Consider the following 27,413-nt stretch of genomic DNA (forward strand, 5'->3'; position numbering starts at 1 on the left):
TAATCCCGGCTCTGCCAGTCACGGAACTTCCCTTCGCCTCAGTTTCCCCATCTCCAAAATGGAGGTTAAATCCTACCATCTAGGCTGTGAGTCCCACATGGGACGGGGACCGTGTCCCGCCTGACAACCTTGCCTCGCCGCCACAGCGCTTGGAACAGTGCTCGGCACATAGTAAGCACTTGAGTGCCATAATTACAAGTGTCACCCGCAGGCGCATCTCCGGTACCGAACACCCGCCTAACCGAACCTATAGCCACAGGACACCGAAAACGCAGACGCGGAGATCGCCCGCCCCTCCACCGTTACACGGGGCCGGCCCACAACCTTCACCTGCCGCAGCTGAGGGAGGACAAGGTTTTTGAAGTTTCCTTTTCCCCCCGAGTACGAATACATCAGACCTGACCGAAGTAGCGTCCGCCGGTCCGTACGACGAAAGGGGATGATGCGGCCCTCCGTCCTCCCCGCTGAGAAGCACCTCTCCCCAGCACAGCGCGGTTTACTGGAGAGAGGAGAGGCAGCTGGGGAGGTGTGGGAGAACCGTAAACAAGCGGCGCGGTTCCCCCTCGGGGACCTTTCGTTTCAGAAACGGGCCAAGAAAGGTCACAGAGTCAGTCACCTGACCGGCCCCGCCCTCAGTTCCCGGAGCGGGGTCAGTCCCAAGGATGGCCGGGACTCTGGGGCCGCCCAGCCAGCTCACGGCTTCTCGGGCAATCCAAGTTATCTACCGAGCGCCCGCTGGGCGCCCAGCACCGGACAAGGCGCTGGGGAGAGTGCGACCTGATTAGCCGGCAAGATCCCCGAGTTTACTCTCTAGCAGGGAAAGGAGATGGAGAGAAATTGCCGGGAGGAAGAAGCGACAGGATTTAAGAAAGCCTGTCCACAGATGCTGGGGACGGGGGCGAGTAGGTGAGGGGCCAAATCCTTCGGGGGTGTGAAAATGCTGAAGTGGCAGTTGGGGGGACAAGGTCAGCGGAGCTGAGAAGGGGGAAGGTCTTCCAGGAGGAGAAGGGGGAAGGTCTTCTGGGAGGAAGACCCCCTGGAGGAGGCGTGATTTCAAAAGGGCTTTGATGATGGGGCGAGAGGGGCTCCCGGTTGCGGAGAGGCTGTAAGAACGAGGCTGGTGGTGGGACGGAAGAGAACAATCAAGCAGTGATATTTATTGAGCGCTCACCGTGTGCAGACCACGATGTCCTGAGAGGAACAAAGAGTCCAAGCCGGAGGGCTGCGGGAGGGGAGGATACCTGGTGGGAGGGGGAAGGCGGGGAGGTGTCCACTTCTCCCGCTTCAACCCAAGGAAAGCGGACCGGATCCTGGCTCACCTGCTCAGGGGTTCAAATCCACTCACGGCAGGGAGGCCCGGGCCCCTCCGGACAGGCGAGTAAACCACGGAACTTCCAGGACGTGCGAGTTCGTGCAGGATCTGGCCAAGGGACGCGTCGGACCGAGAGCCCCGGAGTGGTGACCGCACCCCACCCTCCACCCTGCCTGGAGAGAACCCATCTGGGCGGCTCCACCCCTTCCCCGAGATAGCTCACTCGGCGCTGCTCCTCAGAGAATGCCTTGCCGACAGCAAATATCACCAGACAGAATCTGTTCGGTCCCCTGGGGGGGGGACAGGCAAATCTGGGGAAAGTCAAAAATCTAAAGAGGAGCGTTGTGGGCCGGGGGCAAAAACAGAGAACAGAAACGTATACGTGGGATTTTCAGAAATACGCTCAAGCGCCGACGTCACTGAACCGGCGGGGCCTGGGGAGGGAAATCAATCCAATCGATGACTTTCGGTCGGGCGCTTACTCCGCGCAGAGCACTGTACTTGGGAGGGCCCGACACCGGAGTCGGTAACCGTGTCCCCTGAAAAAGGAGGGAAGTCCGGATCTGGGATTCGGCGTGGGACACTAGGGCAGGAGAGGGATGTGGTCCCGTGGGATAACCACAAGAAGGGAGAGGGAATCCCGGCCGCAGCAGCGGCACGGTTGACGGGAGGCTTGCGAGGGCGCGGTGCGGGATGACGCGGAGACGTAGACGCGAGTGAGGGGACGGATTTAAGAGGGGGCTCGGTTTCCGACAAACGCACCTGGGACGGTAGGGAGAAATCGAGAAGACAGTGATCTGGGTAGAAGAGAAACCATGAAACCAGAGAGACGGCGAGGGATCAGGGCTGGAGACGGAGATAAGTGGGAACCACCCACAATATCATATCACGACTCCCTATTACTAACGTTAAACACCTACTGCGCTGTTACAAGGAAATGAGAGAAAATACAGGCTCTGGGGCCCAAGTGAAAAGTTTTCCCCTTCCCAAGCCTCATCAATCCAGGAACCGCCCACACCACTCACGGTTCCCTTTACTTTCCCTTTACCCTTAACTATATCCCACTTTGCATTAACTGATTTTTTTGTTTTAATGAGATTTGTTCAGTGCTTACTACGTCCCAGCCGCCGTTATTAAAGCGCCGCAACAGATCCAAGTCAATCGGGCCGGACACAGTCCGGGTCCCACGCGGGGCTCACGGTCTTAATCCCCATTTTACAGATGAGGTAACTGAGGCCCAGACAAGTGAAGTGACTCGCCCAAAGCCGCACACCGGACAAGTGGCGGTCTCGACGCCTGTCGCGTTCTTTCGCCCGTTCCCAATATTTGGAAAGAAATCTGCCTGCTTGTTCCTCCCATTAAGACTGTCAGCTCCTTGAAGGGATCGGTGTCTCTTCTCCTGTATTCACCCGAGTGCTTAATACAGCGCCCTGCGCTCGAGGCACTCCCAGTACTCTGCACACAAACAGCCGCTCGGTACAGTGCTCCGCACCCCCCAGGCGCTCAAAAAAAACACACACACCCCCCCCCATTAATTAAACCACACAAGAAGATGAGCTCCCTAAAACTGTGTACGAAGTGAGAACCGAAGACTCCGAACCGGGTCTTGAGGGAAACCCAGAGTTAAAAAAAAAAAAAAAAAGGGCAAGACCAGAAAGAGGAGACCGAGAAGAACCAAAGACGACAATCAGAATGAAATTAAGGCCCTGACCCTCGATCGGACGGAGTGTGAGGAGGGTTAAGATCGGTGACGGGTCCTGAACAAAGGGATTCTTGGTTTTAACGAAGGTCTGAGTGAGGAACCTCGCCGAGTGGGGTTATCCAGATTAAAGGGAGTCCGGCAGAGTCACAGCTCTAGGTTTAGCCTCTCAACCAGTGTCTGAGCTACTCTGAAGCCCGACTGGGTTTGTTATCCATCGGCCTCATCGCCTCTTCTTCCCTTTTGATTTCACTGCGTCTCTTCCACACGGCTGACAAAACCCCATCTCGGAAAAGGGCATTTTTCAAAGTGCCTTCTGAAAACCTCCTTCGCAGTTTTTCAATGTCGAGTCTAGAACGAAAACTTCGCCCGCCCGACAAGAAATTAGAGAGGTCAGTCAGCAAAAGAACCTCTCGGTTAATACTGATAAGAGCAATATCTGTTAAGTGCTTACTATGTGTCAAACACTGAACTGAGCGCTGGGGTACACGGAAATAACCAGTTCTTTCAAGTACCCACATGTCTCTCCTCGCTTTTCCTATACAATACTGGCTTATTTTTCAGAGAGTTTCCACGTCTGAGAGGGCCACGTTGATTCCTTAACTTCTGTAATTTTTTTTCCTTGCATTTAGTTCCTAGTCTTCCAGATGTGAAAAACGCTTAACAGCCCTTGCCCTGCATCCGCTCCAAAGACCCGTGTGAAATTCAATTGTGCGGTTTCAAGCGTCGGCTGCTTCGATCACATACGATCTAGCAAGTGTAGATCAAGAAATCAGAAAAAGGCTTCTTGGGATGACTTTCATTCGTTACAGAGGGTTACGCTTCATATTCTAAATGATTCCTCCCCCCCACACCCGGGCGCCCGCGTGAGTGAAAAGGCCAGTGAGGGACCACAGTTTGGGCTACAGTGCGCGTGCCGAAATGACGTCCCTTGCTCCGCAACGTTTAACGTCTGCGGCGGCCTTCTCTTTAGCCTCTCTGACCTTCCTTGCACAACCTGGGCTCGAGAAAGCCGCCTGCCGTACCGGTGATCCACTCCCCGCTTTCCGCCGGGACACCACACTGAGGCTTTGCTTACTGCGTCCCTAAAAGTTTCCCAATTTCGGCTCCCCGTAGAGCAACTGTTCGGGCATCCTACTGACTTGTTCCCCGGCTCCCTTCTGCGTCACCCTTGCGCTCGGATCTGAGAAGCAGCCCGGGCTTGGGAGTCAGAGGTCATGGGTTCTAATCCCGGCTCCGCCACTTGTCGGCTGTGTGGCCTGGGGCGAGTCGCCTCGCTTCTCTGGGCCTCAGTGACCTCATCTGGAAAACGGGGATTTAAGACCGTGAGCCCCACGTGGGACAACCTGATTACCTAGTATCCCCCCCAGCGCTTAGTACAGTGCTCTGCGCTCAATAATACTACTTAATGAATAGAAAGGACTTACCAAATGCCATCATTATTATTATCTGCCCCCTCTATTCACCGATACCTCAGCCCCACAGCACTTCCGTACGTATCGTAATTTATTTATATTAACGTCCGTCTATCGTGACTTATTCATATCGACGTCTGTCTCCCCCTCTAGACTGTAAGCTCGCTGTGGGCAGGGAATGCGTCGGCCAACACTGTACTCTCTCAAACACTCAGTACGGTGCTCTGCACAGAGTAGGCGCTCAGTAAATCCGACTGAATGACTGCTGACCATCCCACAGTACTCTCTCAAGCACTCAGTACAGTGCCCTGCACAGAGCAGGCGCTCAGTAAATCCGACTGAATGACTGCTGACCATCACATGCTACTCTTTCAAGCACTCAGTACAGTGTTCTTGCACAGAGCAAGCGCTCAGTAAATCCGACTGAATGATTGCCGACCTTCACACTGCACTCTCTCCAGCACTCGGTACAGAGTTCTGCACAGACTAAGCACTCAGTACATCCAACTGATTGCTGACCTTCACGCTGTACTCTCGCAAGCACTCAGTACAGTGTTCTGCACAGAGCAAGCGCTCAGTAAATCCGACTGAATGATTGCCGACCTTCACACTGCACTCTCTCAAGCACTCGGTACAGCGCTCTGCACAGAGTAAGCGCTCAGTACATCCAACTGACTGCTGACCTTCACGCTGCACTCTCTCAAGCTCTCAGTACAGTGTTCTGCACAGAGCAAGAGCTCAGTAAATCCAACTGACAGCTGACCTTCACACTGTACTCTCTTCTCAAGCGCTCGGTACAGTGCTCTGCACACAGGAAGCGCTCAGTAAATACAACCGAACGACTGCTGACCTTCCCTCGCCCCGCACGTCCCGCTCGGCATACCTGAGCTCAGGTGAGCTCTGGTCTGAGGCCAGCAGGCTGACTACATCGTGGAACTCCGCTCTTTGTGACCTTGCATTCAAAAAGACACACAAATAGTAGGGGAGAAACAAGAAAAATAATGAAAAATGGGCTTTGAAATCCACTGAGTTTCAAAACTGTAGTGGCCCTCCCTGCTCCCAAACAAGGTCCTTTTTTTTTTTTAAAAAAACGCTTGATCTTCCTGTGGACCTTAAGGTCCGAGCTAACAAAACAACACGGGAAAATCGTGTGGGGTCCAACTGATCATTCCGCTTCCCCGTGCCTTAGGCTCCGCGTCCTAAATAAAGGGTCAGGGTGGACTCTCGGCCCCCTCCGGGGTTTTGCCGACGTCGATGGGGGGCAGCGAGGCTCGGTGGCAAGAGCCCGGGCTCGGGAGTCGGAGGTGGTGGGTTCTAATCCCGGCTCCGCCGCTCGTCGGCCGTGTGACTCGGGGCCGGTCACTTCGCTTCCCCGGGCCTCAGTTCCCTCATCTGCAAAATGAGATGAAGACCGTGAGCCCCGCGTGGGACGACCCGATGACCCTGTATCCACCCCGGCGCTTCCAACAGTGCTTGGCACGTAGTAAGCGCTTAACAAATACCATCATAATCATGATGGTATTTGCTGAGCGCTTACTATGTGCCACGCTCTAAGCGCCGGGGTAGATCCCGGGCCATCGGACTCTCGCATACGGGACCCACGGACTCAATCCCCATTCTACAGGTGGGGGAACGGAGGCGCAGAGAAGTGAAGTGGCTGGCCCAAGGTCACACAGCAGACCAGTGGGAAGAGGAGGAGGGTGTTGGGATTATTAATGATAATAATAATAATGGTGGCATTTGTAAAGTGCTTATTGTGTGCCCAGCACTGTTCTAAGAGCTGGGGGAGATACAAGGTAATAATAATAATAATGTTGGTATTTGTTAAGCGCTTACTATGTGCCGAGCACTGTTCTCTGTGCTGGGGGAGATACAAGGTAATAATAATAATGATAATGTTGATATTTGTTAAGCGCTTACTAGGTGCTGAGCACTGTTTCAAGAGCTGGGAGAGATACAAGGTAATAATAATAATAATGTTGGTATTTGTTAAGTGCTTACTATGTGCCGAGCACTGTTCTAAACACTGGGGGAGATACAAGGTAATAATAATAATAATAATAATAATGTTGGTATTTGTTAAGCGCTTACTATGTGCCGAGCACTGTTCTAAGCGCTGGGGGAGATACAAGGTAATAACAATAATAATGTTGGTATGTGTTAAGCGCTTCCTGTGTGCAGAGCACTGTTCTAAGCGCTGGGGGAGATCCAGGGTCATCAGGTGGTCCCACGGGAGGCTCACAGTTAATTCCCACTTCACAGATGAGGTCACTGAGGTCCAGAGAAGTGAAGCGACTAGCCCACGGTCACACAGCTGACAAGCAGCAGAGGCGGGATTCAAACCCACGACCTGTGACTCCCCAGCCTGGGCTCCTTCCCCCGAGCCCCGCTGTCCCCCGTAGGGCTCCCGGTCTTCATCCCCATTTGACAGATGAGGGAACTGAGGCCCAGGGAATAATAAGGATGGTATTTGTGAAGCGCTTACTATGTGCCGAGCACTGTACTAAGCGCCGGGGGAGATACAGGGGAATAATAATAATAATGTTGGTATTTGTTAAGCGCTTACTGTGTGCCGAGCACTGTTCTAAGCGCTGGGGGAGACACGGGGGAATCAGATTGTCCCACGTGAGGCTCACAGTCTTCATCCCCATTGTGCAGATGAGGGAACTGAGGCCCGGAGAAGTGAAGTGACTCGCCCACGGTCACCCAGCTGACCAGCGGCAGAGCTGCGATTCGAACCCACGACCTCTGACTCCCCAGCCCGGCCTCTTTCCACTGAGCCACGCTGCTTCTCCAATAATAGCGTCGGTATCTGTGAAGCGCTTACGACGTGCCGAGCACTGTTCTGAGCGCTTGCCGAGCACTGTTCTGGGCGCTGGGGAGAGAGGGGGGGGGATACCAGGAGGAGGTGAGTGGGTCCCCCGTGGGGCCGCCGGTCTCCGTCCCCATTTTTCATGGCTCAGTGGGAAGAGCCTGGGCTTCGGAGTCAGGGGTCATGGGTTCGATTCCCCTCTGCCACTTGTCAGCTGGGTGACTGTGGGCGGGTCACTTCACTTCTCGGTGCCTCAGTGACCTCCTCTGTCAAATGGGGATGAAGACTGTGAGCCCCACGTGGGACAACCTGATGACCCCGTATCTCCCCCAGCGCTTAGAACAGTGCTCGGCACATAGTAAGCGCTTAACAAATACCAACATTATTATTATTATTATTCACTTCCCTGGGCCTCAGTGACCTCCTCCGTCAAATGGGGATGAAGACTGGGAGCCTCACGGGGGGACAACCCGATGACCCCGTATCTCCCCCAGCGCTTAGAACAGTGCTCGGCACATAGTAAGCGCTTAACAAATACCAACATTATTATTATTATTCACTTCCCTGGGCCTCAGTGACCTCCTCCGTCAAATGGGGATGAAGACTGGGAGCCTCACGGGGGGGACAACCCGATGACCCTGTGTCTCCCCCAGCGCCTAGAAGGGGGCTCTGCGCAGAGTCGGCGCTTAACAGATACCAACCTCATTATTATTTTTCAGCTGAGGTGACCGAGGCCCGGAGAGGGGACTGGCTGAGGGGGGAGGGGCGGTGTGGGGATTGGAACCCAGGACCTCCGCCTCCCAAGCGCCCGCTCTTCGGCAGGCCGGGCGCCTTGGGCCTCGCCACCTCGAGGGGCTACTCACGGGGCGCGCGGCCCTCGCCCCCCTCCTCCTCCGGGGCGCCTCGCGGCTCCGCCGCTCCCATTGGCTGCCGCCGCCGCCACCCGCCAAAGACGCGGCTCGCCATTGGCTGCGGGGGGGAGGGGGGCGGGGCCTCCCGCGGCGCGCGCGCACCCCCGGGGGGCGTTGCCATGGCGCCGTGGGCGTGATGGACGTGAGGCCCCCCCCCCCCCGTCGGGCGGGGATGGGCCCCCTCCGCGGCCCCACTGTCCCCGCTCCAAGCGCTCGGTCCAGCGTAATGACAATAACGTTGGTCTTTCTTAAGCGCTTACTCTGTGCCGAGCACTGGTCCGAGCGCTGGGGGCGATCCAGGGTCGGCCGGTGGTCCCACGGGGGGCTCGCGGTCTCCAATCCCCATTTTACAGATGGGGTAACTGAGGCACAAGAGACTAATAATGATGCTGGTATTTGCTAAGCGCTTACTCTGTGCCGAGCACTGGTCCGAGCGCTGGGGGAGATCCAGGGTCAGCCGGTGGTCCCACGGGAGGCTCGCGGTCTCCAATCCCCATTTTACGGATGGGGTAAACCGAGGCGCAGAGAATAATGATGTTGGTATTTGTTAAGCGCTTACTCTGTGCAGAGCACTGTTCTAAGCGCTGGGGTAGACACAAGGGAATCAGGTGGTCCCACGTGGGGCTCACGGTCTTCATCCCCATTTTACAGATGGGGTAGCCGAGGCCCAGGGAAGTGAAGTGACGGGCCCCCGGTCACACAGCTGACAAGTGGCAGGGCCGGGATTCGAACCCATGACCCCCGACTCCCAAGCCCGGGCTCCTTCCACTGAGCCACGCTGCTTATACTATCGAATGAACGCACGCCCTGGCCGGCCCACCGCCACCCATAATAACAGTAATAATAATAATAATAATGATGGCGTTTGTTAAGCAGCGTGCCTCAGTGGCAAGAGGCCAGGCTTGGGGGGCAGAGGTCATGGGTTCCGATCCCGGCTCTCTCACTCGTCAGCTGGGTGACCGTGGGCAAGTCACTTCACTTCTCTGGGCCTCAGTGACCTCACCCGGAAAATGGGGATTAACTCTGAGCCTCACATGGGACAACCTGATGACTTCCCCAGCGCTTAGAACAGTGCTCCGCACATAGCGCTTAACAAATACCAACATTATTATTATCGGTAAGCGCTGACTATGCGCCAGGCACTGGTCTAAGCGCGCGGGGGGGGGGGGGGGGGATACAAGGTGATCAGGTTGTCCCCCGTGGGGCTCCCGGTCTTCACCCCCCTTTTACGGATGAGGGCACTGAGGCCCAGAGAAGTGAAGTGGATTGCCCACGGTCACACAGCTGACGAGTGGCAGAGCTGGGATTAGAACCCGTGACCTCCTCCGCCCGCAGGCCCGCCCTGACGCTCTACCACCCGCGCGGCCTCGGCTCTCCCCGCGGGACGGGCCCGACTGCCCTTCCCCTCACTGCTCACCTCCTCCCCGGGTCTCCTCCCGGCCCGGCCCGGCCCGGCCCGGCGGCGACCCCCGGCCCGCGTCCTACCTCTGGCCGGGAAGGCCCGCCCGCCTCAAATCCGACAGACCATCACACTGCCTCCCTGCGAGGCCCTCCCGAGAGCTCGCCTCCTCCATTCGTTCATTCGATCGTATCTATTGGGCGCTTCCTATGTGCAGACCGCTGTACTGAGCGCTTGGGACGTACAATTCGGCAACAGAGAGAGACAGTTCCTGCCCAATGATGGGCTCACTGGAGGCCACCCCAGACTAAACCCCCCTTTTCCTCTGCTCCTCTACCCCGCTCCTCGCCCCACAGCACTGGTGTATATATGGACGTATTATTCTATTTATTTTATTAATGATGTGTATATACCTATAAATCTATTTATATTGATGCCTTTTGACTTGTCTGTCCCCCACCCCCTCTAGACTGTAAGCCCGTCACAGGGCAGCGATGGTCTCCGTTTCAAGCGCTTAGTACAGTGCTCTGCACACAGCAAGCGCTCAATAAATACAACCGAACGAATGAACCGATCTGCCCTTCGCGTCCGGGGCCCGGGAGTCCAAGGGATCTGGGTTCCAATCCCGGCTCCTCGACCCGTCGGCTGCGTGACCTCGGGCCAGTCGTTTCACTGGGCCTCCGGTTCCTCATCTGAAAAATGGGAATGCGATAGCTCTTCTCCCTCCTGCTCAGCCTGGGAGTCCCTTGTGTGGCCTGAACACAGACCTGACCTCAACAGATTATTGTTGTCATTTAGCACAGCCCTTGGCGTACAGCGAGCATCTAACTGCGACCGTGATCGTTATCGGTTATCTTCTCCATTTCCACCCGGCTGACCCTTAAATTTAATATGACTAAAGGCTGATTCGTTTTCTCTCCTAAACCTCCTCCTCCTCCTCACCTCCCCATCACAGTTGAACAACTTCACCACCTGAGATCTCAACTGTGACTCTTCTCCGTCCTTTACCTCCCACCTGCAGCCCGTCTCATAATCCTACCATTTTCTTTCCCTCCACAATACATCCTCCTTCCTCTTCTCTTTTAGGACTGCCAACCTAACCCATCTCTGACGGACCAGCAATCGATCACGTTTATTTTTTCCACCGGTGTTTCTTGAGAGCTCACTCTGGGCCGAGCACCGTTCTAAACGCTGGGATGGACGCTCTTCACCCACTAAGTGCTCAACATAGAGTGGGTTGATCGCCGCGGCACGCGAGGGGCAGAGCTGGGATTAGAACCCAGGGCCTCTGACTCCCAGGACCGTGCTCCTTCCACGAGGCCACGCTGCTTCTATTTTTGGAGTGCTTCCTGTGTGCGGGGCACTGTACTGAGCGCTTGGGAGCGTTCAATAGAAGAGATTTGGTAGACATGTTTCCTTTCCACAAGGAGTTTACCGTTCAGAGGGAGGGGCTTGCAGTATGGCGGGTGACTAAATCAGTCTCTTGATGCATCTGTTAAGCGCCTACTATGTGCCACGCACTGTTCTAAGCGCTGGACACTGTTCTAAGTGCTGGACTGGGTCCCCTCCCTACTTGAGCCTATCCTGATCTCTGCAGCTCCGAACAACTCCCTAGAAGACAGACTGGGGGGACATCACTTCCCTCCTCAAAGAACCCCAATGCCCTCCCATTGCCACTCACACCAAACCATCAACTTCCTCTCTCTCTCTCTCTCTCTTTTCTAAATGGTATCTGTTAAAGCACTTCCTACGTGCCAGGAACTGTTTTAAGTGCTGGGGTAGATGCAAGCTAATCACGTTGGACACAGGCCATCTTCCAAAAGGATTTCACAGTCTTGCAGATGAGGTGCATGAGATCCAGAAGTGAAGTGACTTGTCCAAGGTCACACAGCAGACAAGCGGCGGGGCCGGGAGTAGAACCCAGGTCCTTCGGCCTTCCAGACCTGGGTCCTCTCCGCTAGGCCATGCTGCTTCTCCTTTCTTTCCCAACACTGCCCCTTCTCTTTGCCAACCTTTCCGCAAACGAGCCTCCCAAATGCCCCTCACATTTCCTAGTCTCTCATTTTTTCCAATCACTGTTTGTTTCCAGTCAACTTTCAGCGGCTCATATTTCCCCATCAGCGCCCAAGCGCCTAGACAGAGGGCAGGGCGGACTTCTGTCTGCCCCCTAAATGCTTAATTTACAGGGTCCCGACTGGAGCCAGCGTTCAATAAAAACAGCCGTCCTTCGTTAAAAACGAGACTCCCCACTGGCCGATTTGCAGAGCAAGAGGGGAAAAAACTCGCCCTTGAAGAAAGGCTTTCGAAGTGCGTGTTTCGGAGTTACACCATTTCGGCAGAGGGCATTCCCGGAAGCCGGGCCAGGACGCTGGAAAACCTCCAACGGTGCCTTCCCCTCTCCGCGTTAAACAGAAACTCCTGGCTGCTGGCGTTTAAACCTCGGTCGGCCCTCTCCCTCTCGGTTTCCCCATCTGTAAAACGGGGAACTCGCCATCACCCACAGCGCTCACTGGACATGCCGTACGCTCGCTACCATTTACGTACCACCTCGGACGCGTATCTTCTTCTCTCTCTTCCTCCTGTTTGTGAATTATTTCGGCATCTGCCTCCCCAGCTTGACCCTCCTTGAGGGCGCTCGATCAATACTACGGATTGACGGTGGGCGAGGGATGTGTCTACCAACTCCGTTCTACGGTACTCTCCCAGTCGCTTAGTAAATGGCTCTGCACACGGTAAGCACTCAATAGACAGGATTGATTGAGTGATTAACTCATTAGGGTCCCAACAAAAAAAAGGTATCCAACACCAATCATCTCAAGCCACAGTGCGTCCTCAGGGCACATCAGAGCTCCAGCCAGGCTGGAAAACCATTTTCCAAGGCTCAAGCTGAAGTGTGAAAATCAACACTGAAAGGAAATCTGAAAGGAAATGGTGCTGTGAAGCTCAGGCCCAGGGGGGTTCCACACTTCAAATGTGGGTTCCACACTTTAAATGTGGCTTCCTGGGTCTCATCAGGCCACTGATGCTCACTGGCAGCACCGGCATCTTCCCGGGACTAGAGAAAATTTGGTCAGACTAGAGAAAATTTGGTCGGGCCTGAAGGGTTACCGCTAATCCCCAACAAAGCTGAGCTCCCCGCAGGGAAGAACGTAGCCCTAATAAGTAGCCCGAAAACAATGCTGCTGTAAGCATTTTTCTCCCAACTCAATAAAAGGTATCTTTCCATTAATTATTCATTCAAAAGGGACACGGTGGCAGGCACAGGCTCATTCTGACTCCAGCTGAAGGGATCTATCTATCATGGGCTTTTTTCCTAGCTCACTTAAGTGTTTCTTGGCCGGCCTCCCGTTCCTTTTGAGGAGCCTTGCACGCATCTGGTATAGTAGAGCACTTGACAGTTCCGGAAAGTCACGCATGAGGAAAACAGCTTCAACCTACAACGGAGCCTGACTGAACGGGTACACCCGAGACCCGCGTTGTCCATTCGATGACAAACCCCTTCGAGACCCTGTCCTACCACTCCTCAAGTCCTCCCCGGGCATGAGCACAATGCACTGCACGGAACAGGAGCTAAATATAAGCTCTGTGGAGAGCAGCCTAAGAGCACCGCAGAGGACGGTCTTTATGCCATCAGTCGTACGGTCACGCCGATAAAAAAATCTTGCTGCGGGGAGCCACGCATTCACACACACCAACACCTCCATCTCCCCACCCCCCTCAGTCCCTGCCCCCAGTCATTTTACTGGTTTACAACCAACCGGGAAATCTCCAGAAGACTGAAAGTTGGGTGACTTTCCTCCACGGAGATCTAGCAGTCTCAGTGGAAAGAGCATGGGCCCAGGAGTCACGAGTCCTGGGTTCTAACCCCGGCTCCTCCATATCCCTGTGTGGGACCTTGGGCAAGTCGCTTTACTTCTCTGGGCCTCAGTTATCCCACCTGTAAAATGGGGATTCAATCGCTGTTCTCCCTCCTACTTCGACTGGGAGCCCCAAGTGGGACCCGGTTATCTTGTCTCTACCTCGGCACTCAGTTCAGCGTTCGGCATATAGTAAGCGCTTAAAAAATACCACAATTCTCATTAGCACCGTTGGGAACGACTCCACCGTTGCGGTTTCTCTTTTCTTTCTACTACCTGCATCGACAGGAAGGAAGGAAGGACGGACGGCGATCGAACCGTTTCGATGATTCCCCAGGTGGGGAACGAACGCAGACGCAACAGCAGTTTGGTTTACTGCGACGGAAAAACGAGAGCAGAAAGCACTGAGCTTTCAGCTTTAAGTTTATGTCCCAGACAAAAGACAAATTCCAAGAAGAGACAGGGCCAGAGAGAAGAGACAGACGGACCCGGAAGTCTCCCCGGCAGGCTTAGCTCTCCTCCAAAGAGAGGAATCCCCGCCCCAGGTATGCGGGCGGACCCACGCTGCAGGGGGGCTCCCTGCTCGGGACCACCACCGTTCGGAGGTCAGGGTGGCTGGGAAGCCTATCCAGCACCCTAGGGCCCGGAGGCCGTGTTTCCTGACAAGAGAGGGGGCTGCTCTCGCCAGCAAGAGAGGAAAGACAGAAGGGATGATAATCGTGGTATTCATCAAGCCCTGGGGTGGATACAAGATAATCAGGCCAATAGGATCCCATCCTATTTCCTCCATCTGGGCCGAGCAACTCCGGCCTTGGGACGAGCAGACGGGGCTCTGCCTGCTCGATCGCCGGGGAACCGGGGGCGTGGCCCATTTGACAGCCCCAGCGTATTCCCCCCATCAGCCCCGAACAGAGGAAAACTTTCAGTTGAGAGGGAGGCCGGGACAAGGGGCACGGCCCAGTGGAAAGCGCGCGGGCCTGGGAGTCGGGGGACCCGGGTTCTAATCCCGGCTCTGCCACTGGTCCGCTCCGTGATCTCGGGCAAGTCGCTTCACTGCTCTGGGCCTCGGTTTCCTCGACCGTAAAATAGGGATTAAGACCGAGCCCCGGGAGGGACAGGGACCGTGTCCGACCCAATTATCTTTTACCTACCCCAGTGCTTAGTAGAGTGACTGTCACACCGTAAGCGTTTAATAAATACCACAATTATCATTATTAATCAGTGAGACCGAAACCTTTACTGCACCCTCTGGCTTCCGTTTCCGATTCAGAAGTCTACAGAGGAAACAAAAGTTTCTGACGGCGACGAAAACTGTCCAAGCCCAAGAATCTGGAACGTGACAGGGGGAAAGAATAAAAATCACGAGGCTCGGTCTCTTGGATCCAAGTCTGTGAGTGTGGTTTGGAGGATAGTGCCCGGGGCCCGGGGACCTGATGTCAGCTCTGCCCCATAATACCTGCTGGGGGACCCCGGGTAGGTCACTTCACCACCCTGTGCCCCAGTTTCCCCCCATCCGCTCTCACTCCCTCTTAGACCGGAAGCCCCGTGTGGGGCAGGGATGAGTCTGACCCGAGTTTCAGGGCTCGGCACTTCCTCAAGGCTCGGTTTTGATTGAGCTCCGGGAGTGGAGATAGAAAGAGTTGGGCCGCTCGTCGGCTGGCGGGGAAGAAGCCCATTTTCGTGACAAGCTGCCCCAGAAGTGTCGTCTCTGCCCTTCAGCGGGGGAGGGCACCCACCTCCCAAAGGGCCACCAGAGATGGAGGAGGCTGAGTTTCCTGGGGGGCTGCTGGGGCAGGGAAAAGGGCTCCCTCCGATCCTAATCCTCCCTTGCCCCCAGGCCTCTGGGGCCACGACCGGGAGCCGCCCCCGCCCCCCGAGACCCCCAGCCCGAGCACGTGCCCAACAGCCGATCGGACCCGTATCCGGCCCCGGCCACGAGCCGGCCTCCACGGCCAGACCTGCCGGGAGCTCGGCGCCGGGAGCGGGACGTCCGCACGGCCCGTCCGCCCCCACCGGGCACCGTCTCCCCGCCGGCAGGGCATCACGCGGCCCCTGCCGGATGCGCCCCCCCCCCCCCCCCGAGCCCACCCACGCACCGGCAGAGCCGAGGCAGTCGGGACGGCTCGCCTTTCTCTTGAAGGGAGGCAGGACGACGTAGTGGAAAGAGCATCGGGCTGGAAGCCAGAGACCCAGGGTTCGAATCCCGCCTCCGCCGCCGGCCCCTCGCGTGAGCAAGCCGCTTAACCTCCCTGCACCTCACTCTGCTCATCTGTAAAACGGGGTGAGAATACCTGCCTTGCCCTACCTCGCTGAGATGAGAAAGAGTAAATTTAACAACGCTTTGCTCCCCAACGATTCTCTATAAAAATCAAGGTGGGTCCAGAAGAAATCTGCACACACTTACTTGAAGCTGAAGCGTGTGGCGGAGAATAGTCTCTTCTAAGGCATGAATCCACTTTTCCCTCTCATCGGCGTCTCGGGCTGCAAAGGACCAGACGTTGAGAGGTGTTTAAACTTTTGAAAAATAATTCCGGATCCAAAGAAGGGCTTTAAAAACAACTAAATTCCTATTCGGCAGGGAAGCTAAGCTTCCTGGCATTCCTCTGAGCTACCACGCTCCAAAAATAGGACTCGGCTTTTTCGGGAACGAGGATTTTAAAATTAGGCCACCGTCTTGGGATCGGGGGAGCGCTCCTCTCATACCCACAGACGGTTCCAAAGCCTTTTATCGGCCCCCGTGTGCCACCTTCCTCCTCTCCTCTGCCGGGCTCTCTTCCAGAGTGGCGGGCACAGAGCGGGCCAGGCCAATCGGGTTTCCTCGCCTTTCCCTTAGCCGCTCCGTCCTCGGGAGAGGAGAGGAAGGCCGGGAGCAACGGGGGCTCGGCTACGACTGCCCCGGGCGGGAGGAGGCCAGGGAGGGAGGGCCCGGGGCCATGCGCGGAAGCTACAACAGGGCTGAATCAGGCTCCCAGAGCTCGCCACTGGCCAAGGCGCCACCCGGGCAAGCTTTAACCACCGCCGCCTCCGTCAGGGGGATCATTCAGACTCGGCCCCGACTCCCGGCGGTTTGGCAATGAAAGATCGTGGAGGGGGGATTTGCCCCCGGACACAGGAGAGATGACCGGCGCGAGAAAGAGGGCAGGACGAGACGCCAAGAAGAGCGATGCAAGCGACGAGAGCTGCGGCACAATTCGGGCTGAGGGTCGGGGGAAGAGAGGAGGTGCTTAGTCCAACTGTTACAGCCGCTGCGGCCTTTCCAGTGTCACTCTGGGAGTTCAGGATGGGCCGTCCCTGCTCATCTTCCACCCTGCGCTTCCCCCCAAACCCCTCCATCCCGCCCGAGTCCTGGAGCTCTCCGCAACGAGCAGAACCAGGTTCAGAACAGATGGGGACGTTCTAAGGGAAACTTCAGAAAAGGAAAAAATTTAAAAAACTGACAAGCAAACCCCCCCCCAGATCCTTGGGGCCTCGCTTCTTTAAGTTTCCACATTTGTCCATCGGCATCTTGTCGCCTTCGCCTCCCCTCTCCGTGGCCCGACGAGGCCCCTTCTCCGACAGCCTGAAGGCCACCATTCCCGCCTCACTTCCAAGCACTGGGAACGGGACCCCGGACCGGGGGTCCCGTTCCCACAGCCGTGGGCTTGCCTCGTCCGTGGAGACCGTCACACCGTCCCCAGGAGCCGATCCGGGGCCACGGCAACGGCTCCCCACTCCGAGCTAGGCCGAGCGGCGGGATGCGAAGCTCCTTTCGGTCCGACAATGCCAGAAGGACTCCTTCGGGGGCCGGAGAGTGGAGCTTTCGGCAGGAAGAGAGGAGGAAGCCGACGGAGCCAAGGCCTGTCCGGGGAGAGCGCGGGGCCGGCCCAGTCCCTCGCAGACACACTCGCCTTTCCGTCTCGTCTCGGCGCTCGGACGGGGGAGGCCGTGGCCGCCCTCAGGCCCCGGGGGAGACCTTTCCTCTGTGACAACCCGCGCCGCCCAAAGGGATTGTACGGCCACGGTGTGACGGTCTCGGAGGCCCAGGCACCTTCGAGAAGGTCAGCGGGCCGTGGCGGACGGCAGGAGCTCAGACCGCCGCCCTCCGGCTCCCTTATCGGTGGCCCCGGCTCACAGCTCCGAGGTCTACGGCGGGAGGGTCCCGTGCGACACGACTGGGCGGGCGGCGCACGCTCCCGACCGAGGAGCGGGGATCCGGAGCTTCGGCAACGGCTCGGGCCGACGTCCCGGCCGGACTGGGGAAGGACGGTCAGCGACCCCGGCGACGAGGACCTGCGTGGGGCGGCTTCCTCGGCCTCGAGCCAATCGGGGACCAGCTGATGCCAGGAGTTCTGACAACGGGGATCTGTACGGGCCCCCCCGGGGGGGGCTCTGGCCTAGGCTTTAGTGACCGGCCCGGTTCTCCAAACCACTCACCCCAAGACGGCATTCCCAGCTGGACTGGGTGACTTGGGCTCTGCCATCAATCCCGCTTTCTCTCTTTACACGGCCCGAAAACCAGCCTTGTGGAAAGTAATTTCTAAACACAGCCACTCATTCTTTGATGACGATTTCAGCGTATTGTGCCAGCTGAGTGCACGGTTAGGGTGTAACCACTGAAGGGTTAAAGGTTACACGTTACTTGAGGAATCTGCATCAGGTGACATCGCCCGCCCCCCCCCCGCCCCCCCCCCGCCCCCCCCCGCCCCGTCTGATACGAGAGTGGGGTTTGCCAACCGATTCCGAAAGATATGGCAAGCGGCCCGCTGGGCCGGGTCACGCCCACGCTTCGCCTTTTAAAAGAGATGGCGTGAAAAACAGGTTCTCGCAACAGGAAGAGGGATCTGGAGCTGAAGACGGTGACATTGGAATTCGAGCTCCGAGGGCCACCCACTGGGGGGGTATGACCCCACGTGAACGGTGTCCGTTTTGACGCCGGCGTCCTTGGGCGCGGTCCCTGGACTTCCCGGGTCCCCGGGGACATCCTGGAAGGGCACGTTGCCGGGCTTCCCAGGACCCCGGGCTTCCTCTTCTGGCTCAGAGAAGGGATGGTTGGCCAGAACCCTCCCGGGGCCGCAAAGACGCCTCCCTCGTGCGGTCCCCCACAACCGGCCTCAGCCGTGCAAACACTCCTTTCTTCAACACATTTCCACGCCTCAACCGGGCGGCTCCCTAACTCACGAATACGGTGATTCAGTCAGAATCCCGACCGCCCTTCCGCGGGCACGAACGGCAAATACGGCGTTTTAACACACGATCTCCCGGGAGCTTCGGCCCATCAGACCAGTCCGCCGGACCTGGATTTCGATCGAAGAGGGGAGGGCGAAGGGGTCCCGGGGCATCTGAGACATCTTCAACCGCTGGCACGTAGAGGGATGGACCGCTACAGGGCCCCCCCCGGGATTCGAAAGGGTCACGAGGCAGCAGGTCACGGTGTCACGACGGTGGCCCCGGGACAGGGGGCTCCTCCAGCTGGCGGCCGGAGCGTCTCTGCCCTACCCGCAGCCCGCCGAGGCCCCCGGTTTCACCCTGTGAACATCTCCTCGATCTACTCCAGCCCCCGTTTCTTTACTCACCGGCTTCGTACCCACGGAGGGAGGGGGCACGCAGGCAGGGGGGTTCGGTTGCGATCTCTCTCCGCCGAGAGGCACAGCCGCCGCCCCTCGCGAGGCCCGGCTCTCGGTCCGCCGGCGAACAATACGGCGGCCGGGAACTGCGGTAGGAGGGGGTTTCCGTAGCAACTGCAGCTCCCGGAGCCCCGCGCCGCAGCCCTCGCCTCCCTCAAAATGCACTCGGGGAACCAGCTCGATTCTGTCTCCACCGTCACCCTACCGCCTCAGAGGGCTCGCGGCACCCTGGGCATCAGGAGCCAGGGCCCGAACGTGGAGGTGGGTCCAGCAGCGGAAACCAAGGGTCCGGACGCGGGTCGGGCCACCGCCGACCTCGAGGACAACCCTCGCTCCAGAGACTCGGACGACGGGGGTCGGAGCCCAACGCCCCAGCCCGGGAGCCAGGATCCCGGCCGCGATTCTCAACGGCCCCATCGAAGGTGGCCGTTCGCTCCGGACGCGGGGTCGACCGCCCAGAAGAAATCGCTACAACGCTCCCGCCCCCGCGGGGAGGGGACCAGACAGCCCACGACAGCCTTCCGCCGTCCGTGCGTCCGTGCTGACTCAGGTGACATCTAAACCCTCCCCGGCTCCACACGCATCCTGCCTCCCGCCGTTCTGGAGATGCGGCTCCTCCCAGACGTCCCACCCGCTCCACTTCGGAGTTTCTCCCTCTCCCTTTAACTGGAAACGGCCGCTGTCCTCTCACAGAACCAGGATCCCAGCTCACGGGAACTCCTGGGAGGGTTCGGGGGGGAAGCAGGGGAGAGGGACGGCCCGGGCCATTCAGAAAGCTGGCATTCCCGGTCTCGGCCCCCTCGCCGCCGCCCCGGAAACGGGAAACGAGAAGGATCGGACGGGACCTTACCCTTTCTCCCGGTGAACCAGAGCATGCAATGCCGAAACATAGCAGTGGCAGATGGCATTGGCGTTGGGGAACGGGAGAGGGGGAGGTGCGGAGGAACGGCGGCCGGCAGACGGGGCGCGCGAATGGAGATGAAATGAACGCAAACTCAGAGTCCCGGCAGCCAAGCTCCCCCTTCGCGCCGCCCGCTCCCGCCGGGCTCCTCATGGCTCAAGCACCGGTTCGGCCGGGGCCGGGACCGCGACCTCCCCGTCGGCCTCGCGACTCTTCATGCCGCCGGGACCGCGCGGATCCTCGCCTCCCACGGCGGTGGCGCCTTCTCGCTCGGGCCCGGTGGGGGCGGGGGGGGCCTCGCCCGTCGTCCCCCAGCCGACCCCGCGGCGCGGAGGCCGAGAGCCGGCGGGTCTGGGGGAATAGGGAAGCTCTCCTTTCCGCTCACCCTGGAAATGGAAGGTTTTCTGATCGACGGTTATCGTGAAGGTGCTGTCGTCTTCGTCGTCTATACCAATCACGGCTCCCTGCGAAACAAAGAGCGAAATCCGGATCAGGCAAGAGTGACATCAGCAAGCCCACTACCACTACGGGCCGGGACAAGGGGCGGGCCCGGGGGGGCGGGCCCCGGCGGCGGACCAGCCGCATCAAAGGGAAATCCGAGATTCCGCCTCCCTCCTCGCTCCTCCTCGGGTGGGGCGGAGACCCCCGCGGTCCCGGTGAGGCCGCTTCCCGGGATTCTGGTCTGGCGGCGGCGGGGAGGACGTCTGGAAGCCTCCGAGCCGGCTCCGTGAGCCTGTGAGGAGCCCAGCTGCGGCCCCTGGAAAGAAGCGGAGGATCCGGGGGGCTCCGGCTGGGGGACGGGGCAGAAAGGAACCCGCGAGCTGGGGGGGGCCCGGCGGGTGGGGTCCCCACGGTCGCTCACAGCCGCCAGAACCGCCCGGGCCACCCCCGGCTCCGGGCTCTCCGCATACACCGTTCCCGGGTCTAGTCCGGCCTAAAAGCGACCAACCTCCCCGAACAAGCCCCGAGCCCACCCCCGACAACTCCTGGGTGAACCCCGGAGAGATGGGCAAGTAATAATAATAATAATGTTGGTATTTGTTATGCGCTTACTATGTGCCGACCACTGTTCTAAGCGCTGGGGTAGATGCAGGGTCATCGGGTTGTCCCACGTGAGGCTCACAGTCTCAATCCCCGTTTTCCAGATGCGGTCGCTGAGGCACCGAGAAGTGAGGTGACTTGCCTAAAGTCACAGGGCTGACGGGTGGCGGAGCCGGGATTAGAACCCATGACCTCTGACTCCTAAGCCCGGGCTCTTTCCACCGAGCCACGCTGCTTCTCGGCAAACCCAGCAGGCCAATACGACCGATAATTCCGTCTCCGCTACCCGTCGGCAAATCACTTCACTCCTCTGCGCCTCAGTGACCCCATCTGGAAAATGGGGATTGAGACTGGGAGTCCCACGTGGGACAGGGACTGTGCCCAGCCGGATAACAATGACGTTATTTCCTAAGCACTTCCTACGTGCCAGGCACTGTACTAAGCGCTGGAGTGGATACAAGCATACCAAGTCGGGCACGGTCCCTGTTCCACGTGGGGCTTGCAGTCTCAAGCCCCATTTTCCAGATGAGGCCCAGAGGAGTGAAGTGACTTATCCAAGGTCACACAGCAGAAAAGTGGTGGAGCCGGGATTAGAACCCATGACCTTCTGACTCCCAGGCCCGGGTTCTCTCTACTACGCCATGCTGCTTCTCGTACCCACCCCGGCACTTAGTACGGTGCCTGGCACCCAGCACGCACTTGACGAATACCACGGTTATTAAATATTATTTTTTATTGAGCACTCACAGCGTGAGGCAGGAGGGTGGTAGCCCCCACCCCATATTTTCCAGAAAACCACTCCACCCCGCCCCCTCCCATTCATTCATTCACTCACACTCACTGAGCGCTTACTGCGTGCGAAGCACCGTACTAAGCACTTGGGAGAGTTCAACGCAATAACAGAGAGACACTTTCCCCGTCCCCAACTTAGAGGATGAGACAGACACTAGTATACATAAATAACAAATTCCAGATAGGTACATACGGTGCCGTGGGGCCGGGAGGGGGGAGCGATGAAGGGAAGAGGAGGAGGGTTTAGTCAGGAATGGCTTCTCGGAGATGTGCCTTCAATAAGGATTTGAAGTGGGAGACAGCGATTTGATATGAGCATTAGCAGGCCCCTCCACCACACTCCCAAATCCCTCCGGGATTATTGCAGCGGCCCGGGGCCTTTCCACCAGGGTAGGAACTGGTGGAAAGAGCCAGGGGCTGGAGGTCAGGACACCTGAGTTCCGGTCCCAGTTCCACCAGCGCCGTCATCGTGGTCAACAACGGTGTTCACCGCCTACTCCCTTCTACCATTTCTCTCCAAAGTTCTGGCCAAAGTTGTTTACACCCACCGCCTCTCCTCCAATTCTCTCCTAGATCCCTTCCACTCTGGCCTCTGCCCCCTTCGCTCCACAGAAACAGCCCTCTCTGAGGTAACGCAGGCACTTCTTCTCGCCAAACCTGATGGCCTCTACTCCGCCCTAATCCTCACGGACCGCTCGGCTGCCTTCGACGCCGTAGGCCACTCCCTTTTTGAAACTTTATCCCACCTGGGATTCGCCGACTTGGTCCTCTCTCGGTTCTCCCCTCTCTCCCAGGGCTCCTTTCTCTGTTTCTTTCGCTGGATCCTCCTCTGCCTTCCAGCCTCTGACACCGAGGGTTCCTCGAGATTCGACTCTAGGCCCCCTTCTGTTTTCGCTTTACACCCTCAACCTTGGAGAACACACTTGGGGGTATCTCTACCGGGATGTTCCGCCGACACCTCAAACTAAACTTGTCCAAAACTGAATTCCTTATCTTCCCATCCAAACCCTGTCCTCCCCATCTTTCCCATCACTGTAGACCATATCGCTATCTCCCTTCTCTCACGAGCCCATAAGCTTGGCGTTGTCCTGGACTCATCTCTCTCATCCCGCCCACATATTGAATCCATCTCCCAATCCCGTTGGCTCTACCTTCACAACATTGCTAAAATTCACCCTCTCCTCTCCATTCGAACGGCCACCACAGCCATCCATGAGGGAGCCTGGCACGGTGTAGCGGACAGAGTTCGGGCCTGGAAGTCGGAAGGTCACGGGTTCTAATCCCGGCTCTGCCGCTCCTCTGCTGTGTGACCTCGGCCAAGTCAGTTCACTTCTCTGGACCTCAATTACCTCATCTGTAAAACGGGGATTGAGTCTGTGAGCCCCTCGTGGGACAGGGACCAGCCCGACTCGCCTGTATCCTCTCCGGTGTTTAGTACGGTGCCTGGCACACAGTATTAACAAACACCGCAATTATTACCATCATCCTAGTCCACCCCGACTTCCGCATCTGCCTCCTCGCTGACCTCCTGTCTCCCCCACTCCAATCCATACTCCACCCTGCTGCAAAGACCATCTTCCAACAAAAACGGGATCCACTCATCAAGAACCTCCAGAGGCTGCCCCGTCCACCTCCACATCAAACGCGAACTCCTCCCCATCAGCTTTAGAGCACTCCATCGGCTCACCCCTCCAACCTTACCTCACTCATCTACTACGACCCAGCTGGCACACTCCTCTAGCGACTTTACTCAACGAGCCCCATCTCGTCTACCTTGTCGCCGATCCCTTTCCCTCATCCTCCCCCTATCTGGAACTCCCTCCCCCTGCCTATAGGCCAAACCACCTCACTCTCCACCTTCGAAGCTTTATTAGGGTCAGAGTCTCCTTTAAGATGCCTTCCCCATCACTGGCTCCTTCTCCCTTCTACGTCGTCTCCGCACTTGGATCGGTGACCTTTGGACATTTGATACTCACCATGCCCCCCCCCCCCCCAACATCACAGCACTTAGGTACATATCTTTAAATTATACATTATAAGTTACTTATTCATTCATATTAATGTCTGTCTCTCCCTCTACAACGTAAGCTCTTTATGGACAGGGAATGTCGTACCGCTCAGTACTTTGTTAATAACGATGGTGCTCGTGAAGCGCCTACCATGTGCCAAGCACTGTTCTGCACATAGTAAGCGCTCGATAAATACCACTGATTGACTGTGCAGAGCACTGTACTAAAGGCTTGGGAAGGGCTTACAGTACCTCCATCTCATCCATCTGGCTGAACTCTCTCTCAACTCCTGCCTCTGGCCTGGAACGCCCTCCCTCTTCCCTCTTCATACCCGACACACAAATTACTCTTCCCGCCTTCAAAGTCTTATTGAAGGCACATCTCCTCCAAGAGGACTTGCCTAACTAAGCCCTCACTTCCTTTTCTCACACTCTCTTCTGCACCACCCTGACTTGCTCCCTTTATTCACCTTCCCCACCCCGGCCCCGCAGCGCTTGCGCGTCTATCTGCAATTTCTTTCTTTACATTAATGTCCTTCTTCCCCTCTAGACTGTGAGCACGCTGAGGGCAGGCAAGGTGACTGTTGGATTGTGTTGTGCCCTCCCGGGCGTTTAGTACAGTGCTCTGCACACAATAAGCAGAGAAGCAGCATGGCCTAGTGAACAGAGCATGGGTCTGGGAGTCAGGAGATCTGGGTTCTAGTCCCTGCTGCACTACTTGTCTGCTGTGTGACCCCGGGCAACTTCTCTGTGCCTCAGTTCCCTCATCTGTAAAACAGAGATGAAGACTATGAGCCCCACATGGGACAGGGACCGTGTCCAACCTGATTACCTTGCATCTACACCGCCCTTAGAGCCGGCCCACAGTAAGCGCTTATCAAATACCATTAAAAAAGTAAGCACTCAATTAACACGATCAATTGATTACACTCCACACTGGGCAGAACACTACACTAAGGGCTTGGGAGAGTGCAACAGAATTAGACTACATGATCCCTACCCCCAGGGAGTTTACCTACTGGCAGGTGCACTTAAACCCATTACAGTGTGTGAGTGAGATCCAATTCACGAGAGTCATTGCTAAATTAGCCCAGCTCTTGGAGCGCTTAAGGAGACTCTGCCTCCTCTCAGGGTCAGTGAGCTACAATCGCCCCTCCAGGAGGGCGGCTGGTGGAGGGGAAGGAGCAAACGACCCCGAAGCCCTGGAGACCCTTGGCAAGGAGGTCCGAGGGGAGCGAGAGTATGGACGGGGGCTGAGCGTGGGACAGCGGGATTGTTACTCAGAGGGCTTTTCTGCAGGGGATGAGACTCCAAAAGGGGCCCAAACAGCGAAGACCCTGGAGCTGGGACAAGGACCCCGGGAAGTTCCGAGCCAGGGGCCCGACAAGAAGCGGGTCAGTTTGAGATTGGAGGTAAAGGGAGAGGAAAGAAATGAGCCACGGCAGGACCGGGGGGACTGGGAAGAGAACGGAGAGAGAGAGGCACCCGCCCTGGGGCGGTTGGGGGGCTGCTTTGGACAGAGGCACGCCGAGATGACGCGGACAGTACTTTGTAAGTGCTGCCGGAGAGAGCCGAGCGTCCCCCGGGAGGGAAGCGGGGGAGGGAGACTCTCGGATCCCACCGTGGGGGGCGGCGCTCTGCCGAAGGAGCAGCGGGGCCTGGATTTTCAGAGGCGGAGAGATGAGCGGAGCCGGCCTCCCGGGCCGAGGGGCCTCCGTCGCCCCGTCTCTCCCCGGGGTCCGGTGAAGGACGAGGCCCGGCGGGCGCTCCGGCTCCCTGCGGCTCGAGAACCTCGAGGGATGGCAGTCGGTCCGGGGCCTGGTGTGGCCCTGACTCTCCCAGGAGCAGAACGTGCTTTGTTTGGGCTGAGGAACTCTGCTCCAGCGGCCGCCGCTTGCCCGAGACGGTAGAGCCGCACGGCCTCCACCCGCCCGCCCATCCGCCCTTCCTATTGCAGCCACGGTCCTTGCCTTCTGTCAGCCCGGCGCGCCAGCCTTTCCCCTCCCCGTTCGGGACCGGGCAAGGGGTGGGGGGCCGCTGTCGCAGGGCTTCCCCGGAAACGGGGGCCATCTCACGTGCGGCCGCCCTGGCTCTCGTCCGCGGCGCGGCGGCCGGGAGGGCGGCCAGCCGAGGGCCGGAGACCGAGCCCCGGGCCGGGCAGGACGGCGCCACCCCTGCTCTGAGGTCACATTTTCCAATCTCTGTCGTTGCGGCATCCGCCCGAACCCCTCTCCCGCACCCCGCGGCCTGGACCGAGGGATTGACGACGATAACAATAATCACGGTACTTGTTAAGCGCTTCCTATGTGCCAAGCGCTGTTCTAAGCGCTGGGGTAGATGCAGGTTAATCGGGTTGGATGGACACAGTCCCTGACGTGGGGCTCATACTCTCTTAATCCCCATTTTACAGGTGAGGACACAGGCCTAGAGAAGTGACTTACCCAAGGTAACACAGAAGACAGGTGGCGGAGCGGGGATTAGAACCCAGGTCCTTCCGACTCCCAGGCCCAGGATCTATCCACGAGGCCCCGCTGCTTCTCACCGTTTTCTGGAGCCCAGAGTGCAGACTGCCCCCGGAGTCGCACAAGCTGCCCGGGGCGGCCCCTGATCCGGCCGCCCCTTCCCTCTAGGCTTTCCTGCTCCAACCACCCAAATCCATGCTCGGGCAGGAGACGACTAAGGCCAAGGGGTGGGGGGGGGCGCGAGGGTCACGCTAGGGTCACACTCTAGGGAAGGGAAGGAGTTTCCCGTCCCGGCATTAACCCGAGGAGAAGCAGCAGAGCGGCCTTCTCCAGAGACGTTTCCAGAGGAGAATCGACACGGACGTTCGAATATTCACCCCACCCCCCGATTCCACAGCACTCACGCACGCATCTTTGAATTATAGATTATCAAGTACTTATTCATCTTAATATCTGTCTCTCCATCTAGACCGTAAGCTCGTGGTGGGCAGAGAACACGTCTGCTAGTTCTGTTGTACCGTGCTCCCCCAAGTGCTTATTGTTGATAAAAATAATAATAGTAATAATCGTGAGATTTAAGTGCTCACTGTGTGACGGGCACCGTTCTAAGCTCTGGGGCAAGCTGCGAGAGTAAGCGCGCGATAAATACGATCGATCGAATGATCCGTACCGGGCCTCGCCCCCGCACGGGGCTCAGCCTCTCCATGTCCGAGGCCCCCGCCGGTGCGACCGCCCCGTCGTCCTCCCCGGGACGTCAGGGGGAGGGCAGGACTCACCGGTTCCCGTTTCGGACAGAGAGACTCCCGAACGGGACACCGGATTCTTAACTTTGGGGCTGACGCCAGGATTGGAACTCCGTTTCAGTGGCATTTTGGACGGGGGCCGGGAGACGCGGGTTAGCCCCCATCTCCCCAACGGGGCAGCCGCCTACAGGACCTTCTGAACTAGGTCGCTTTCCTGCCGCCCTCTTTAGAAGCCCGGGCGTTCTGAAGAAACGTTGTTTTTTAATGGCATCTGGGTCAAACGCCGATCTAAGCGCCGAGGTGCATACAGGTTGATTAGGTTGGACGCGGTCCACGTCCCACAGGGAGATCACAGTCATAATCTCCATTTTGCAGGTGAGGTAAATGAGGCCCGGAAGTGAAGCGACTCGGCCCCGGACGTGGGAGGAGGGGGGAGTTCTCCCACCATCAGGGTTCCT

The 27,413-nt window shown here is 57.8% G+C and overlaps 1 protein-coding gene across 10 annotated transcripts in view; it reads right to left on the bottom strand.

The window, feature by feature from the left end:
* Window positions 1–27,413, bottom strand: part of OSBPL9 (oxysterol binding protein like 9) — a 66,359-nt gene that overhangs the window by 26,762 nt on the left and 12,184 nt on the right. For 6 of the 10 annotated variants that reach the window (XM_039914609.1, XM_029083237.2, XM_029083243.2 and 3 more), the window contains 2 exons: window positions 20,295–20,373; window positions 15,810–15,886 (listed from right to left, as the gene is read on the bottom strand). In XM_039914609.1, the coding sequence (XP_039770543.1) occupies window positions 15,810–15,886; window positions 20,295–20,373 (156 nt within the window). Of the gene's footprint in view, window positions 1–398; window positions 499–5,309; window positions 5,386–7,939; window positions 7,985–15,809; window positions 15,887–19,858; window positions 19,937–20,294; window positions 20,374–27,413 lie in introns of those variants that run through there. The other 4 variants (XM_039914610.1, XM_029083245.2, XM_039914613.1 and 1 more) reach the window with 4 other exon arrangements.

The sequence above is a fragment of the Ornithorhynchus anatinus genome, chromosome 18 (assembly GCF_004115215.2).
Source record: "Ornithorhynchus anatinus isolate Pmale09 chromosome 18, mOrnAna1.pri.v4, whole genome shotgun sequence".
Classification (NCBI taxonomy): Eukaryota; Metazoa; Chordata; class Mammalia; order Monotremata; family Ornithorhynchidae; genus Ornithorhynchus; species Ornithorhynchus anatinus.